Below are 18,033 nucleotides of genomic sequence, written 5' to 3'. Positions count from 1 at the left end.
CTTTCTTTCTTTCTTTCTTCTTTCCTTTCTTCTTTCTTTCTTCTTTCTTTCTTTCGTTCTTTCTCTTTGTCTTTTTTTTTTGCTTAAAGGCATTTTTGACTGACTCTGTAGTGTATTAACTTGACCTCATCTCTCCTTCAGTGAATAATGAGCTCTAATTATTAGAAATCTTCACTGAGCTTGCTGCAAGCCTACATGTTTGGGATTAGAACTCAATCAGTAGGCAGGGTGGAAACTCTGAATATGACCTTGACCTGCCTTATCAAATGGCTGTGAGATATCTCATATATGTCCTTCAGTAGCACACTTACTATGTATTAAGCATGACATCAACTCTATGCTGAAACACTGAGCTAGCAATTGACCTGTCATCACCTTTACCCTCTGATCTCTCTTCTGATCTCTCCATCTTGCTTTCTCTCATTTTTCCCCTAGAAGAGGAACAGCTTTACCTCCTTTGACCAGTGACAGGATGATATACCAGAACAGAAGTATTTTTCACCCAGCCACATTCTTCCTCGTTGGAATCCCTGGTCTGGAAGGGGCTCATGCCTGGATCTCCCTGCCTTTCTGCTCTGTTTACCTTGTGGCCTTACTGGGCAATGCCACACTTTTGCTGGTCATCAAGATGGAGCAGAGCCTGCAGAAGGAGCCCATGTTCTACTTTCTGGCCCTCCTTTCAACTATCGATTTGGCCCTTTCCACAACCTCTGTTCCCCGCATGCTGGGTATCTTCTGGTTTAATGCTCATGAAATTAACTTTGGGGCTTGTGTGGCCCAGATGTTTTTGATCCATACTTTTACTGGTATGGAGGCCGAGGTCTTGTTGGCCATGGCCTTTGACCGCTATGTGGCCATCTGTGCTCCACTCCACTATACGACCATCTTGACATCCCGGGTGCTGGTGGGCATCAGCATGTGCACTGTGGTTCGTCCAGTTGTGCTTACACTTCCCATGGTCTATCTCATCTACCGCTTACCCTTTTGTCAGGCTCACATAATAGCTCATTCTTACTGTGAGCACATGGGCATTGCAAAACTTTCCTGTGGAAACATCCATATCAATGCCATCTATGGGCTCTTTGTGGTTTCCTTTTTTGTCCTGAACCTGGTCCTTATTGGCATCTCCTACGTCTACATTCTGCGAGCTGTCTTCCGCCTCCCATCACAGGATGCTCGGCTAAAAGCGCTCAGCACATGTGGCTCTCATGTTGGGGTCATCTGTGTTTTCTATATCCCCTCAGTGTTCTCCTTCCTCACTCACAGATTTGGACACAACATACCACGTTACATTCACATTCTTGTTGCCAACCTCTATTTGGTTATCCCACCTTCACTCAACCCCATCATTTATGGTGTAAGGACCAAACAAATTTGGGAACGAGTGCTCCGTGTCTTTATCAAAAAATAAGACTCATGACACTTTCTTTTACTGAGGATTTTGATCCATCTAGAAAGACGTGTGTGTTCTTGCTTTAACAAACATCTTCTAGTCGTAATCTATTGCTGCCAGGTTGAGATAGAAGTTGATTTATTCCTGGCTGCTGACTAATGGATTTTCAAGTTTGTGGAAACTTCATGGATCTCAAGTTCAAAAGCTAATGGGCTAACTTGGAAGGAGCTGTGGGGCCTTTGTCTGTGTGTCTTCATGCAGAGTCCTTCATAGGATAAAGCTGCTCTTTTTCTGGGTAAAGGACATATTATACTGGGTTTTTTGCATTCTGTAATTAGAGGAATGTGGTACTGGAAATTTAACCCTGTATCCTACTTCATGTGTTGGTTGGTTTGTCCATTCATTCATGCATTCATTTTATTATTCCTTTAATTTACATTCATTTTGTGTTTGTTTTATATCTTAGATCATTCTAATTGCTGGGGATATATCCATGAACCAAGCTAACACAAAATGTCTGACCTTCTGGAGCTTGCATTGTGTTATGTTCTTTAAAAAAGCCAAGTTCATAGGCTCAAAAAAAATCACTGCTGAATCTGTAGCTTGAAGTGGAATGTTCTGCCAAACATGTAAGATTCAGTGTTCAGTGAAATTATAGCCAAAACAAACATACAATTTCTTTTCTTTTTTATTTTTAGGTTTATTTATTTATTTGTGAGAGAGAGAGCAGAGGGGGGTAGGGGCAGAGGGAGAGAGAGAATCTCAAGCAGACTCCCCACTGAGCACAGAGCCTGATGCAGGACTTGATCTCAGGACCCTGGGATCATGACCTCAGCTGAAATCAAGAGTCAACACTTAACCAAGTAAGCCAACCAAGCATCCCTCAACAGTACCATATCCCTGACTGTCTTTCTGTAGTCAGGCCCATAAAGACAAGTGTAGTCTTATAATTGAATTATGTATAGTATTTCTCTCTATGTGATGCATGATGACCTTTGCTTATCATTTTATTCACTTTTGTACTCTCAATCTACATTTGACCCTGAAATACTCCATCCCCAAATAGAACTGTCATCCTAGACCCATGATCTATCTCCAGTTCCTCCACTGACTTTAATGTACAAGCTCTCAAACCAATCTATGAATAGTCACCTTTTTTTGATACTGCTGAGGGCCTTCAGTTGATTCAATAATAATATTTCCCAAAGACCAAGCAATGACCTTTCGCATCATCAAACTTGTTATATTGCTTTACATTAAAAAAAAATTCTCTTTTACAGACTATTTACAAAAGAAACTAAAGTAAATGTATGCTGCAGAACTTTGTTCCTACAACTCATGAATTAATGACCTTCAACATTGCACTCATCTCAACTGTGATGCTTAATAAAAATATATACAGAATTAAGGTGGAAATTACTTTCAACACTGCTCCAACACAAATTTTCTCCAATTTTTCCAGAGGCAAAATGTATCATTTGTTTTTCTGACACACAGTACAGAAATTCTTAATTTTATAACCAGTCACAGTGTTTTAGTTAGGTCATTTGTTACTAATTTATATAGATTAAATATTTAATATTTTGTTTTATAACATTTGATTTTACTTATGTATTCATCTCTTAATAGATATTCATATTATTATTATTTTTTAATTAGAAAGTGTCCTGCCTTTCCTTGCATTTATTTCTTGGTGCATTTTAAGATAGTTCATTCAGGTTTTATAATTTGCAGTAAAATTATTGAGTAGCAGAATTGTAATCAATAAGAATATATTTCTGACTTCATCATTGTTTTTGATCACTTCTTAAAAATTTCACATTTTTCAAAACTCTCCTTTTGTCTCTCTTGCTTCTTGAACTTTGTTTCCTAGCATTAGTCAAATATTAGTTTTCTATTTATAGTAATTTGTAACTACCCTTCTCTGAACAAAACAAAAATTTTATCCCTCTTTTGCCTTGTCATGTTCTTGTACATCAATATCTCTCATTTTGGAATTATCTGGATCTGTGTTTCCAGGCTTAAAAAATCTTAAATGGCCATTTATATTTGATCATATATATTTTTATTTATTTATTTATTTATTTTTATTCTTATGTTAATCCCCATACATTACATCATTAGTTTTAGACGAAGTGTTCCATGATTCATTGTTTGTGCACAACACCCAGTGCTCCATGCAGAACGTGCCCTCCTCAATACCCACCACCAGGCTAACCCATCCTCCCACCCCCCTCCCCTCTAGAACCCCGTTTGTTTTTCAGAGTCCATCGTCTCTCATGGTTCGTCTACCCCTCTGATCTCCCCCGCTTCACTCTTCCCCTCCCGCTACCCTCTTCTTCTTCTTCTTCTTTTTTTTTTTTCTTAACATATATTGCATTATTTGTTTCAGAGGTACAGATCTGAGATTCAACAGTCTTGCACAATTCACAGCGCTTACCAGAGCACATACCCTCCCCCGTGTCTATCACCCAGTCACCCCATCCCTCCCACCCCACCCCCTACTCCAACAACAGTCAGTTTGTTTCCTGCGATTAAGAATTCCTCATATCAGTGAGATCATATGATACATGTCTTTCTCTTTTTGACTTATTTCACTCAACATAATACCCTCCAGTTCCATCCACGTCGTTGCAAATGGCAAGATCTCATTCCTTTTGATGGCTGCATAATATTCCATTGTATATATATACCACATCTTCTTTATCCATTCGTCTGTCTGATCATATATATTTTTAATGATTTCTTTCTGCAGTAAATCTTCATGAATATTTTCTTGCTCTAGGATTCACAGTCTTTTTTGGAGAATATCTATTTTTCCCACTAGCCACAACCTCACTTTATCTGGTAATATTTAATTATATTTTATGTCTAAATATGTCCTTATCTGCTCTCATATTTGAATAATAAATAAAAAATTTATAGAATTTTGGAACCAAGTTCTATTCCATCACTTTTCTGAATTCATCGTTCAACTTTTTTGTTTTCTTGCAACTAATGTTATTAATGGAACATATGCTCATCATTTTTCCACTCTTTTGAAAGGATTTTTTCTTTTTTTTGGATTCATCTTTATTTCAATGTTGTGAAATTTCATTATAAGTCTAGATTTATAAATTTTTTAAAAAGTCATGTTCAGTATTCAGTCAGTCCTTATTTTCTTACATGATATATACCATATATCTATTACTTCTAGCTATTTCTATATCTATTACTTTTCAAACTTTATTTCTTTAATATTTCCTTCCCCACTTCCCACCATATTCTTTTGGAATACTTAAAAATAAAGTTGGAACATCCTATTTTTATTCCATGTATTTTAACTTTTCTTTCCTTCCATCATTTATTTATTTATTTTACTATAGTCCTAAAATACATCTGACTACTCTTAAAGCCCCAGATTTTTATTTTCAGCAGTTTCCAGTCTATTCTTTAGTCTATAATATAATTATTTCAACACTTAATATAATTATTAATATAATTAATTTAATATAATTATTTCAACACTTAAATTTTTTATGTTTGATGCTTTTTTAAAAATTTAAATTCTATTAGCCAAAAGATAGTACATCATTAGTTTCAGATGTAGTGTTCAACAATTCGTCAGTTTTATATAACACCCAGTGCTCATCACATCATGTGCACTCCTTAATGCCCATCACCCAATTACCCAATCCCCCCACCCGCCTCCCCTTCAGCAACCCTCAATTTGTTTCCCATAGCTAAGAGGTTTGTCTCCCTCTGTGGTGACTTCCCATTCAGTTTTCCCTACCTTCCCTTATGGTCCTCTGCACTGTTTCTTATATTCCATATATGAGATCCTTTTAATAAAAAACCCCTGTGCTTTCTTCATGATTGTAATTCTCTCTCTCTCTCTTTCTCATCTCTTTAAGGCTTCTAACTACATGTACTTTAAAACCCTGAAGTGGTTTATTTTTAATTCTGTTTCACACAGTTTCTTACTATATTGTTAGCTCTTTTTTTTTTTAAATGTTGTTAATAATCCTTGGGCATTTGGTGACTATTTACTGTGAAGTTTTCTTTGCCATTGTGATCTCTTGGTAGGCTCTTCAAAGACCCTGGCTAAGTACTGTTTGCAGGTTGGGTTTCTTAGAAAGCACATCCTGAGATGGAGATTTGCATGGAGGCAGAATAATGCCCCCTTAAAGATGTTCTCATCCTAATCTTCAGAATTTGTGAATATGTTAAGTTTAATGGCAAAGAGGAACTAAAGTTGCACACAGGATTAAAGTTGTTCATGATAGGGAGAGTGTCCTGGACTATCCAGGTAGAGCCAATATAATCACGGGTCCTTGAAAGTGGACAATAATAGAAACAGAAGAAAGAGTCAGAGAAGGATGTGATGACCCAATTGTGTTACTATTTACACATTTATTTTTCTACAAGTTATTATTTAAATTCTAGTTATTTGACACCCAGGGTAATATCAGTTTCAGGTGTAGGTTTTAGTGATTCAACACTTCCATACATCACCCATGTTCATCACAAGTGCTCTCCTTAATCCCCATCATCCATTTAACCCATCCCCTCACCCACCTCCCCTCCAGCAACCCTCAGTTTGTTCTCTATAGTTAATAGTCTGTTTTATGGTTCATCTCTCTTTCTTTTTCCCCCTATGTTCATCTGTTACATATCTTAAATTCCACATATGAGTGAAATCATATGGTATTTGTCTTTCTCTGACTGACTTATTTTGCTTAGCATTATACTCTGTAGCTCCATTCACGTCATTGCAAATGGCAAGATTTCATCCTTTTTGATGGCTGAGTAATATTCCATTGTATATATGTACCACATTTCTTTATCCATTCATCAGTCAAAGGGTATTTGGACTCTTTCCATAATTTGGCTATGGTTGATAATGCTGCTATGAACACTGGGGTGCATTTACACATTTAAAGCAAAGTAAGAGCAATATAATATGTGTAGGACTTAAGCCTTCATTCCTGGCTCTAGAAATGGAGAAAAGAGCATAAGTTAAGGAATGTGGGCAGCTTACAGAAGCTGGAAAAGGTAACAAAATATGTTCTCCCCTGGTGTCTCCAGAAAGGCACGCCGACCTGCTGAAAACTTGATTTTAGCTCAGTGAGATATGCATCAGCTTTCTAACAAACTGAACTGCAAAGTAATAAATTTTGTTGATTTAAGGTACTATATTTCTGGTAATTTATCACAGTGGCATTAGAAAACTAATACAGCTTTACTCCCAAGATCAGCACCTGGAGAGGTGGATGAAGAAAGAGGGAGAAAATGATTTGTAATGAAATGGCAACAAAAGTGTCAGCCAGATGTTTATACAGGAGCGTCTGGAGCTGGAGCGGCCCTTCATAGTTGCCCTATTGGGGTGAATCAGGTAAGCTTTATGTTCCTTCATCAACCAGACATTATGGGGACTCTCCGGGAGGGGGATTTGACCTTAGGTGAGGAAGGTCCGTTAGGCAAGAGAAAAAGCAAAGAGGGCCACATTCTCAGTAGTTCGATGATTGAGAACTTCAGATCTGAAAGGGGGATATAGATGACACACTGTAGCATCCACTATAAAATCCAACAGGGTAGGAGTTTTGTGTGGTGAAAACTCTACTGTGAAACTCTACCTAATTCTTTAGGAATTTGCCTTTTGTTCCTTTTTGCCTCTGGCTTTTCTGAAAACCTCAAGACAGAAACTTTCACATCCCTTCCCTGTCTTTGAAATCTAACTACCCCTTGTGTTTGTAGATATACGTTAGGCTGCTCACTCTTGTCCTTTAATAACTGTTTCTGTTGATCTTGAAGGTATATATATAAATCACTTAATTTTAACATCAATTTTAATATATCTAAAGCTTTCTGGGGGGAATGACAATAGCTACATAGACTGCCATCTTGACAGAAGAAACTGTCACATTATTTTTTAAAAGCTTGGGAAACCAATTTTTTTAGTATATCCTATTGACAATAGGTCTGAGTGGAGTCATTTATTTCAGTTAATATTCATTTATGATAGTTTTCATTGTTAAATTGTTGTATGGTCATTACTTAAACATTTTAAACTCCATAAATTAGAATGAGAGGCAATAATATTATCTGTATTACAATGACCTCCAAACATTTTGACATTGTTTTGCTATTTCAAAATATGTTGTTTTGTATTTTTGACTTGTTCATTGAAATTATCATATATTATTTTCTATGTTTCATGTACATCTGTAAATAAAAGTGTATACATTATGTGTAGATTCCTAATGCACTTTAATTTTAATGGAAGTATAGTATCTTTGAGACAATACACCCTTCTGTCCATTTAAGTACTTACTTTGTTTTTGCAATCATTCAAGACAGTATAATAAAAATTTTTGTGCATAAAGCTCATTTGATACTTGAAGTAGATAATATAATTATTCAACATTTCCAATGATCCTCATTTTTTCATTTACAGCCATTTAAAAGCTTCTGCCATTTTCCATTAGCCTGTAGCAATCCTTCAGCATTTCTTGTTGTGCAGGTTGGCTGGCAATGAAGTCTGTTAGTTTTTGTTTATTTAAAAATGTCTTTATAGGTAACTCAAGATGGAAAACAAAATTTGAATAGACATTTGTAGTTGAATTAGTAATCAAATACCTTCTATAAGGAAAATCCTAGGTCCACATATGTTCCCTGGTGAACTCTATGTGTAAAGAGGAATTAATATCTCATAACACAATACAAACTCTTCCAAATCATGTGAGTGGGAAATCCAGTATCTGAACTGAATCAGACCAACTCTAGGATTGGATATTTTCACCACTTCTCTCTATGGCCTCTGTGACATAGATATGAAAAATTGTCAAGGGAGAAGACTGAGAAGATCAGTCATGGACAAAGGACAGTGGGACCAAAAACTCACAGATGTCAATCCCCCCATAGCTAAGCATTCAATGAACCTAGAGCACATTGTAAGGTCAGTGCAGGGAGATAGTGAGTACTCAGGTTGAAAATGGGGTCTCCTATGATGGACTCTGAAAAACAAACTGAGGGTTCTAGAGGGGAGGGGGGTGGGAGTATTGGTTAGCCTGGTGATGGGTATTAAAGAGGGCAAGTTCTGCATGGAGCACTGGGTGTTATACACAAACAATGAATCATGGAACACTACATCAAAACTAATGATGTAATGTATGGTGATTAACATAACAATAAAAAATTTTAAAAAAAAGAAAATGGGGTCTCCTATTCCAGGTTATTATTTTTGAGCTTAGAATATGGATTAAGTACGTTTTTATCTAGGAAACAACAATCCATAGAATTAGGCTGCAAAATATAACTTGGAGATAGGATGTAACTATCTTTATATCATATAGAAATGATAATATTTGTGTTTTTGCCTCACATTTGTAGTTTTCTCTGTATAAATTCTTATCCATGTCACTTTTTCTTAGGCTTCTGTTTCTCTAAATCATAGTCTAGGAGTTTTGCCAGCAATCTCAGAGGATTTGATCCTAGGGCACAATTTATACTAGAAAACTGAGTTAACCCATTTTTCTAATGTTACAAGCAGCTAAAGCCTTAGTATAAAATGACTCTCCTTGGACTATATATTTTTTAAAAAGCACACAGCTGTGCTGCTTGAGATTTTCTTTGCATCTCTATTCTTGTGGAGGAATGAAGCATCAAAGATGAATTTTGTTTTGATTTCGGTATATACTACAGTCAAATGAAAGGGAGATGGTCAAAGGTGGCTGAGAACTGCTGGCCTGATATGCTATAATAGGATATGATAGGATATTCATCATGTGGTCCAATTTCTGAATCTAATGGGGGAAAAACCTTGCAACATGTATTTTTTTACTGAAAACTTTAATTTTTTTCATTGTAGTTTTTTTTTTTTTAATGTTTTAAGTTTAACCTTGAAACTTTTAAGTGGATATTGGGTATCTTTAAAAATATCTAGGGGGCACCTGGGTGGCTCAGTCGTTAAGCGTCTGCCTTCGGCTCAGGTCATGATCTCAGGGTCCTGGGATCGAGCCCCGCATCGGGCTCCCTGCTCTGCTGGAAGCCTGCTTCTCCCTCTCCCACTCCCCCTGCTTGTGTTCCCTCTCTTGCTCTGTCTCTCTCTGCCAAATAAATAAAATCTTAAAAAAAACCACAACAACAATAAAAATATCTAGAAGATCCAAGGCATTTAAAATCCATCTACAGAAAGATTATATAGTTGGTCGATAAAATATCATTTCTGGTTCTGCTATGGGTTATAGGGAATGAATGAAATGGACTTCCGAAGCACAGTGAAAACCTGAGGTGAACAGTGCTATGTTACTGAGAGTTTATTTCCAGTGAGATACCCAAGGTAGGCATCAGGATGTTAGAAGGCTTGTTCCTGGCCAGCATCCTGCTACTGGGCAATGGCTGTTACCTGGAGTTTCAGTTCTCAAAAAAACACGAATAAGGGAGGCATTGCAAAATACAGCTCTTCTCTCTCTTCCCCCCCACCCCCACAAACACACACATACACACACATCTAATCTTAGAATGGATATAACATTTATTTTATTTTACCTTGGTATGCTTCCCAAAGAAATATGGAGCTATATAAAAGATAAAACGAGTTTGTGCTACTGTACCCTGATCTTGAACCACTCTGTCTCAAGGTGGAGACCCAGGGAATGTCCCTTTATTTCATTATTTGAGCTTATGAGTGACGAGGTGCTTCTTAATCGTTTTGAAGGCATTGCAAAAGCCACCTTCTCTATGCACTTTAGATAAGTACAGAAAGCAGTTCTGTACAGACTTTGTTACTCCAGACCATTTTGTGCAGCTCAAAATGCCTTCCTCACAGGTCTGTGCCACCTGAAGCCTTGTAGGCAGTCTTTTACCCAATTTCCCAGTTAATCAGGCAGAAGGGGTGAATGCAGTACATGCTTGTTCTGTAACAGTCGTAAAATTAGCAGGTTTTCCCAGAGGAACTGATGTGGCATGGAGAGTAAATGAAGATGCTTTCAAATACTGCTAGAAACCACCATTCCCTTAACACTCTAAAATGCAGTGGGTTAAGAAATGGGTTGGTCTTGGGAAAATAGAGACATGAACAAAAATACACACAAGGTTTATCATTATCTTTCCTTCTGGGATGTTTCAAGTATAGAAGTACATGACCCAGCCTGTGTATGCTCCTCTGCAGGCATCCCAGAGTATCTGTGCTTTTGTTTGGGACAGTGTGTACTTCTGATATTCTGTTTCTCTTTGACAGGGTATTTGGCTGGATCTTGGCATTTTCTCTACGTCAATAAGTGATGAATGAGTCATTTGATAATTTATGCATTTCCTAATTATGGAAGCGTCTTGTACGTCTGTGCCTGTCACTTTGCTTTCTAGCTGGCCTGTCACCTTTTGGATTATATTATATCTGCATTTCCATGTGTGCATCCTTGATTTTTTGCGTACCTCTCTTCAGACAGGAGCTTTACAAAAGGTACAGGGCATACAAACTATTCCATATTTAATAGCAAGTTCTGTGTCTTATAGTTTTGCCATTGGCTTGTTGATAAACCTTGTAGGTTAAAAAAAAGAGGATTAAATTTTTGAGACTGGCCCATTCAAATGAGTATGGCTTGGCTTATCATTAAAAAAAAAATACATTAACAAGCCCTTTCAAATAGCAACCTTTTTCATTTTCACTATATTTTGAAGCACCAAGACAGTCATTTTCATGACCACCTTCAAACTTTTTCCCCCTCCTTCTAGGAATGACATCCCCTTCTTTGTCATTTGGAAGGATGTTTTATCCCAACAGGAGTGTTTTTCACCCAGCCACATTCTTCCTCGTTGGAATCCCCGGTGTGGAAGGGGCTCATGCCTGGATCTCCCTGCCTTTCTGCTCTGTTTACCTTGTGGCCTTACTTGGCAATGCCACACAGTTTTGCTGGTCATCAAGATGGAGCAGAGCCTGCAGAAGGAGCCCATGTTCTACTTTCTGGCCCTCCTTTCAACTATCGATTTGGCCCTTTCCACAACCTCTGTTCCCCGCATGCTGGGTATCTTCTGGTTTAATGCTCATGAAATTAACTTTGGGGCTTGTGTGACCCAGATGTTTTGATCCATGCCTTCACTGGCATGGAGGCCGAGGTCCTGGTGGCCATGGCCTTTGACCGCTATGTGGCCATCTGTGCTCCACTCCACTATACGACCATCTTGACATCCCGGGTGCTGGTGGGCATCAGCATGTGCACTGTGGTTCGTCCAGTTCTGTTTACACTTCCCGTGGTCTATCACATCTACTGCCTACCCTTTTGTCAGGCTCACATAATAGCTCATTCTTACTGTGAGCACATGGGCATTGCAAACTTTCCTGTGGAAACATCCATATCAATGCCATCTATGGGCTCTTTGTGGTTTCCTTTTTTGTCCTGAACCTGGTCCTTATTGGCATCTCCTACGTCTACATTCTGCGAGCTGTCTTCCACCTCCCATCACAGGATGCTCGGCTAAAAGCGCTCAGCACATGTGGCTCTCATGTTGGTGTTTTCTATATCCCCTCAGTGTTCTCCTTCCTCACTCACAGATTTGGACACAACATACCACGTTACATTCACATTCTTGTTGCCAACCTCTATTTGGTTATCCCACCTTCACTCAACCCCATCATTTATGGTGTAAGGACCAAACAGATTTGGGAGCGAGTGCTCTGAGTCTTTGCTAAAAAGTAGGCACTCTTGCCTTTTTTACCAAGCATTTTGACCTAGCAAGGAAAATGTGGGCTCTTTTCAGAGAATTTTCTCTAAATTTAGTGTTGCCAAATTATATTCCAGAGCATTTGATCTTTGCCCATTATTGATTCTATGATTCTTCAAAATATTTCAAGTTCAAGGACTAATTCTTTGGAAGCAAGAACTGTTTGCATTATTTCACTCTGTGTGAGAGTGAACAGCCCAAGCAATGACCATTCCCATCATTACATTTGCAATGCCTTTTTTCTCCCTCCGATTTTTAAGTCCTACTTTTCCCTCCATTCAACAAAAGTAAGACAAGGAAACATACAACAAATGCCTTTGTTTTCACAACATGGAATTAAAAAAAAACTATTATTACTGTGGCTTATTTACCTTGATGTTATTCTTAATCAAATACATAAGATATTTAATTTGAAATGACCTATGAGTCTTACCCTACCCAGTTCCAGTTTTGTCTTATCCTCAGAGATAGGAATGACCACTATATGCTTTTCATTTCTCTTAGAGTCTAAATTGATCTTTTTCCATTCAATAATTTCTATGGGGTTTGGGATTATAATTTTTTATTTCATGTAAATGATAATGCACTGTATCATTTCACAGACTTACTATTAAATTTAGAGATCTGTCTATGTTGATACATATGGGATATAGTATCCTTTTAAATGTACTAGAATCTTTTGTTTGCATTTTATCTTTTCATAATTTGAATATATAATATTTAAGTTATTTTTAATTCAGAATTAATGTTGTGACATCTTTATGAATCATTTTTGTGCATATCTGAAAAATTTCTAAAGGTTCTACCCTTAGAAAAAGTAGGATCGTCAGATAGTTGATTACTGATTGAATAGGTCATGTTCTTCTTTATTTTTATGGTATTTACTGATTTCCTTGCCTCCTCTCCAAATTTCTGCCTAGCTTCTTAAAAGTCACATAGCATGAGTTTTTGATTACACTTGACATATTAACACTTCCCTATAAGCTCTTTATATTTAATACCTTATTTTCATATGGCAGATTAAATTTTTAAATGAAATCAATGCTGATCATATTACCTATAACACATGATTTTATCACTTTCAGACTTAGGGCTTCTGCATAGCTTTTTTTTTTTTTTTTTTTAAAGATTTTATTTATTTATTCATGAGAGACAGAGAGAGAGGCAGAGGGAGAAGCAGGCTCCCAAGGAGCAGAGAGCCTGATGCGGGACTCGATCCCAGGACCCTGGGATCATGACCTGAGCCGAAGGCAGACGCTTAACCATCTCAGCCACCCAGGCGCCCCTGCATAGCTTTATTATATATCAACATCCCAACATCTATGTTGTTATTGGGGTGTGTGTGTGTTAAGTTTTACTTTTAATTCCAATCTAACTGCAATTGATTTTGAGGTGAGATATAAGGAAATGAAATACCTTTCTGCTTCTATTTTTAACCTGTTTAATAACATGAATGACTTAATAACTCATCACTTCAGAACTGATTTTCATTTATTCTTTCTTCATATTAAATTTCAATTTGTAGAAGAGTCTGCTTTTCACTTATGTAGTTGATTTGTCTCTTCTTGAACCAATATCACAAGGTTTTTCATCACTACAAAATTATAATATATTTTAATAACTTTTAAAGTTGATTATCCTCCTATACTTTTCTCACTCTCCCTTTGTTCTTTAAACTAATTTGTATAAAAATAAAATAACATGCTGCCATTTTGTTGTACTTAAAAATACCCTGATGGAATTTTGAGTTCATTTACTATTTGGTTCATTTACTATCAATTAATTAAATGAGGTGTCTTTAATTCCTTAATGTATTAACTGAGAATTAATTATGCTCCTCACTTGGACAAGCACAGATGATAAAATGTGCCTTGGTGTAACTTACTATGACTTCTTTGTTAGCACTTTGTTTCCCAGAATTCTCTTCCTTGTAAGTTTCCAATTTAGAGTTGGTCACATCAGAAATGCATAAGCTGTGGGAGCAAATGTGAAACAACAACCACTATTTTCTGTTCAATGTTGTTTACAGGCAGTGACAGAGAAACACAGGGATACTAGAGGATTTTCATTTCTCTCCATATCCTACAGCTCCCCACACAGCTCTCAATGGCTACTGACCTGCTTATCAACAGGAATCACAAATGCACCACCAGATATTTTACTGCAAACACAGAGGCAGTAGCCAGGAATAGCTAACCAACTTCCTTAAATTTCTATACTCACTTCCTTTATGATTCCATACCATAAGCTGAGAGTACTTAATCTTCTGCAAATACCAACTCCTTCATGCAGGGTTAATCTGGTTAGTAAATTTGTTTTTGGATCTTTTTTCCCCCCTAGCTCCTCCCACAATTGTATCTAATTCCTATAATAAATTCTTTATTCCTTAATACTCATAGTAGTTCTGACCCTAACTGACATAAGTATAGATAGCAGAAGTGCTTCCTCCATAACAAATTCTTAAGAATGGAATTTGGAATGAGTTCCTTACCTAATTAGCCTTAGGGAAATTAGGGCCTCTGCTGCTATTGGCAAAGGGGACATTGGTGGCATGTAGAATGTGGTGACAAAACATATATTATTATTCTATAATCAAGTGCTTAAAGAAGGCAAGGCTTTGAGTGTCCAAGCATTTCTGCCAAATATTTTAGTAAGAATAAGAAAAGTATAAATTTGTTCTTTCTGAGTGGCTGCACCAGCTGGCATTCCCACCAACAGTGTATGAGGGTTCCCCTTTCTCCGCATCCCCGCCAACATCTGTCGTTTCCTGACTTGTTAATTTTGGCCATTCTGACTGGTGTGAGGTGGGATCTCATTGAGGTTTTGATTTGGATTTCCCTGATGCCGAGCGATATTGAGCACTTTTTCATGTTCTGTTGGCCATTTGGATCTCTTCTTTGAAAAAATGTCTGTTCATGTCTTCTGCCCATTTCTTGATTGATTCTTTGTTCTTTGGGTGTTGAGTTTGATAAGTTCTTTATAGATTTTGGATACTAGCCCTTTATCTGATATGTCATTTGCAAATATCTTCTCCCATTCTGTCGGTTGTCTTTTGGTTTTGTTGACTGTTTCCTTTGCTTTGCAAAAGCTTTTTATCTTGATGAAGTCCCAATAGTTCATTTTTGCCCTTGCTTCCCTTGCCTTTGGCAATGTTTCTAGGAAGAAGTTGCTTCGGCTGAGGTCAAAGAGGTTGCTGCCTGTGTTCTCCTTGAGGATTTTGATGGACTCCTGTCTCACATTGAGGTCTTGCAGACAGCATATCAATGGGTCTTGTTTTTTAATCCAGTCTGATAGCCTGTGTCTTTTGATTGGGGCATTTAGCCTATTTGCATTCAGGATAACTGTTGAAAGATAGGAATTTAGTGCCATTGTATGGCCTGTAAGGTGACTGTTACTTTATATTGTTGTGTTCCTTTCTGGTCGATGTTACTTTTGGGCTCTCTTTGCTTAGAGGACCCCTTTCAAGATTTCTTGTAGGGCTGGTTTTGTGTTTGCAAATTCCTTTAGTTTTTGTTTGTCCTGGAAGCTTTTTATCTCTCCTTCTATTTTCATTGACAGCCTAGCTGGCTGCATATTTTTCTCATTTAGTTCTCTGAAGATATCATGCCAGTCCTTTCTGGCCTGCCAGGTCTCTATGGATAAGTCTGTTGCCAATCTAATGTTTCCAGCATTGTAGTTTACAGATCTCTTCTCCCAAGCTGCTTTCAGGATTTTCTCTTTGTCTCTGAGACTCATAAGTTTTACTATTAGATGTCGGGGTGTTGACCTACTTTATTGATTTTGAGGGGGGTTCTCTGTGCCTCCTGGAGTTTGATGCCTGTTTCCTTCCCTAAATTAGGGAAGTTCTCTGCTATAATTTGCTCCAATATACTTTCTGCCCCCCTCTGTCTTTCTTCTTCTTCTGGGATCCCAATTATTCTAATATTGTTTTGTCTTATGGTATCACTTATCTCTTGAATTCTGCCCTCATGATCAAGGAGTTGTTTATCTCTCTTTTTCTCATTCTCTTTATTTTCCATCATTTGGTCTTCTATATCAGTAATTCTCTCTTCTGCCTCATTTATCCTAGCAGTTAGAGCCTCCATTTTTGATTACACCTCATTAATAGTCTTTTTGATTTTGACCTGGTTAGGTTTTAGTTCTTTTATTTCTCCAGAAAGGGTTTCTCTAATATCTTCCATGCTTTTATCTAGCCCAGCTAGTATCTTTAAAATCATCATTCTTAACTCTAGTTCTGACATCTTACTAATATCTGTATTGATGAGGAGAACAGATAATGAGAGAACAAAATGCTAACAGTGTAAACATGACCCCAGAAAAATATACACCAAACAAATGAGAAGAGATATGAAACCGGGGGAAAAGAAAGGGAAAGAAAGAAAAAAGAAAAAAAAAAAAAGAAAAGAAAAAGATAAAAACAAACAAACATACAAATAAAACAGAATATGATCAAAGATGATCAGGCTGGTGCATAGATCAGTGCCACACACTAGATTCTGGGCATATTTTGGTCTGTTAGACAAAAGTGCCTCCCAAAATTTTAAAGAAAGAAAAACTTATATATGTACAAAAATAAGGGTAAATACGATGAAGGGATGGAATATGACTGTAAAGATGAAAATTATAAATGATTTTAAAAAAGGAATTGATAAGTTAAGAAGTTGGTTGAAAAAAGAAAGAAGAGGATTAAAAAAAAAAAGGAGACAATGTGATCAGGCAGACTAGAGCAAAGCCATACACTAGAGATTTAGTATATATTTTGGTCTCTTAGAAGAAACTGTATCCTAATATTTTAAAGAGAGAACAATTTATATATATATCTATATATATATCTATATCTATATATATCTACACCAAAATAAGGTTAACTACTATGATGCGATAGAATATGACTCTTCCAGAAGTGGTTGCTTTTCTTTTCTTTTTCTTTTCTTTTTATTCTTATGTTAATCTCCATACATGACATCATTAGTTTTAGATGAAGTGTTCCATGATTCCTTGTTTGTGCATAACACCCAGTGCTCCATGCAGAACGTGCCCTCCTCAATACCCACCACCAGGCTAACCCATCATCCCACCCCCCTCCCCTCTAGAACCCTGTTTGTTTTTCAGAGTCCATCGTCTCTCATGGTTCGTCTACCCCTCCGATTGCCCCTGCTTCATTCTTCCCCTCCCGCTACCTTCTTCTTCTTTTTTTTCTTAACATATATTGCATTATTTGTTTCAGAGGTACAGATCTGAGATTCAACAGTCTTGCACAATTCACAACGCTTACCAGAGCACATAACCTCCCCAGTGTCTATCACCCAGTCACCCCATCCCTCCCACCCCACCCCCACTCCAGCAAACCTCAGTTTGTTTCCTGCAATTAAGAATTCCTCATATCAGTGAGATCATATGATACATGTCTTTCTCTGTTTGACTTATTTCACTCAACATAATACCCTCCAGTTCCATCCACATCGTTGCAAATGGCAAGATCCCATTCCTTTTGATGGCTGCATAATATTCCATTGTATATATATACCACTTCTTCTTTATCCATTCATCTGTCGATGAACATCTTGGCTCTTTCCACAGTTTGGCTATTGTGGACATTGCTGCTATAAACATCGGGGTGCACGTAGCCCTTCGGATCCCTACTTTTGTATCTTTGGGGTAAATACCCAGTAGTGCAATGGCTGGATCATATGGTAGCTCTATTTTCAACTTTTTGAGGAACCTCCATACTGTTTTCCAGAGTGGCTGCACCAGCTTGCATTCCCACCAACAGTGTAGGAGGGTTCCCCTTTCTCTGCATCCCCGCCAACATCTGTCGTTTCCTGACTTGTTAATTTTAGCCATTCTGACTGGTGTGAGGTGGTATCTCATTGTGGTTTTGATTTGGATTTCCCTGATGCCGAGCGATATTGAGCACTTTTTCATGTGTCTGTTGGCCA

The 18,033-nt window shown here is 37.4% G+C and overlaps 1 protein-coding gene and 1 pseudogene across 1 annotated transcript; both read left to right on the top strand.

Moving 5' to 3' along the window:
• The first annotated feature begins 472 nt into the window (after positions 1 to 472).
• LOC118004159 (olfactory receptor 52J3) lies at positions 473 to 1,411 on the top strand. The gene has a single exon (XM_034995348.1). It carries the CDS (start codon positions 473 to 475, stop codon positions 1,409 to 1,411), a length of 939 nt encoding a protein of 312 aa, XP_034851239.1.
• A 9,728-nt stretch (positions 1,412 to 11,139) lies between these two features.
• On the top strand, positions 11,140 to 12,051 carry LOC118004135 (annotated as a pseudogene).
• The last annotated feature ends 5,982 nt before the right edge of the window (positions 12,052 to 18,033 follow it).

Source organism: Mirounga leonina, unplaced genomic scaffold, assembly GCF_011800145.1.
Source record: "Mirounga leonina isolate KUSES-001 unplaced genomic scaffold, KU_Mleo_1.0 Mir_92, whole genome shotgun sequence".
Taxonomy (NCBI): Eukaryota; Metazoa; Chordata; class Mammalia; order Carnivora; family Phocidae; genus Mirounga; species Mirounga leonina.
Note: the sequence above shows the minus strand (reverse complement) of the source record. Positions and strands in the feature narration are given on the sequence as shown.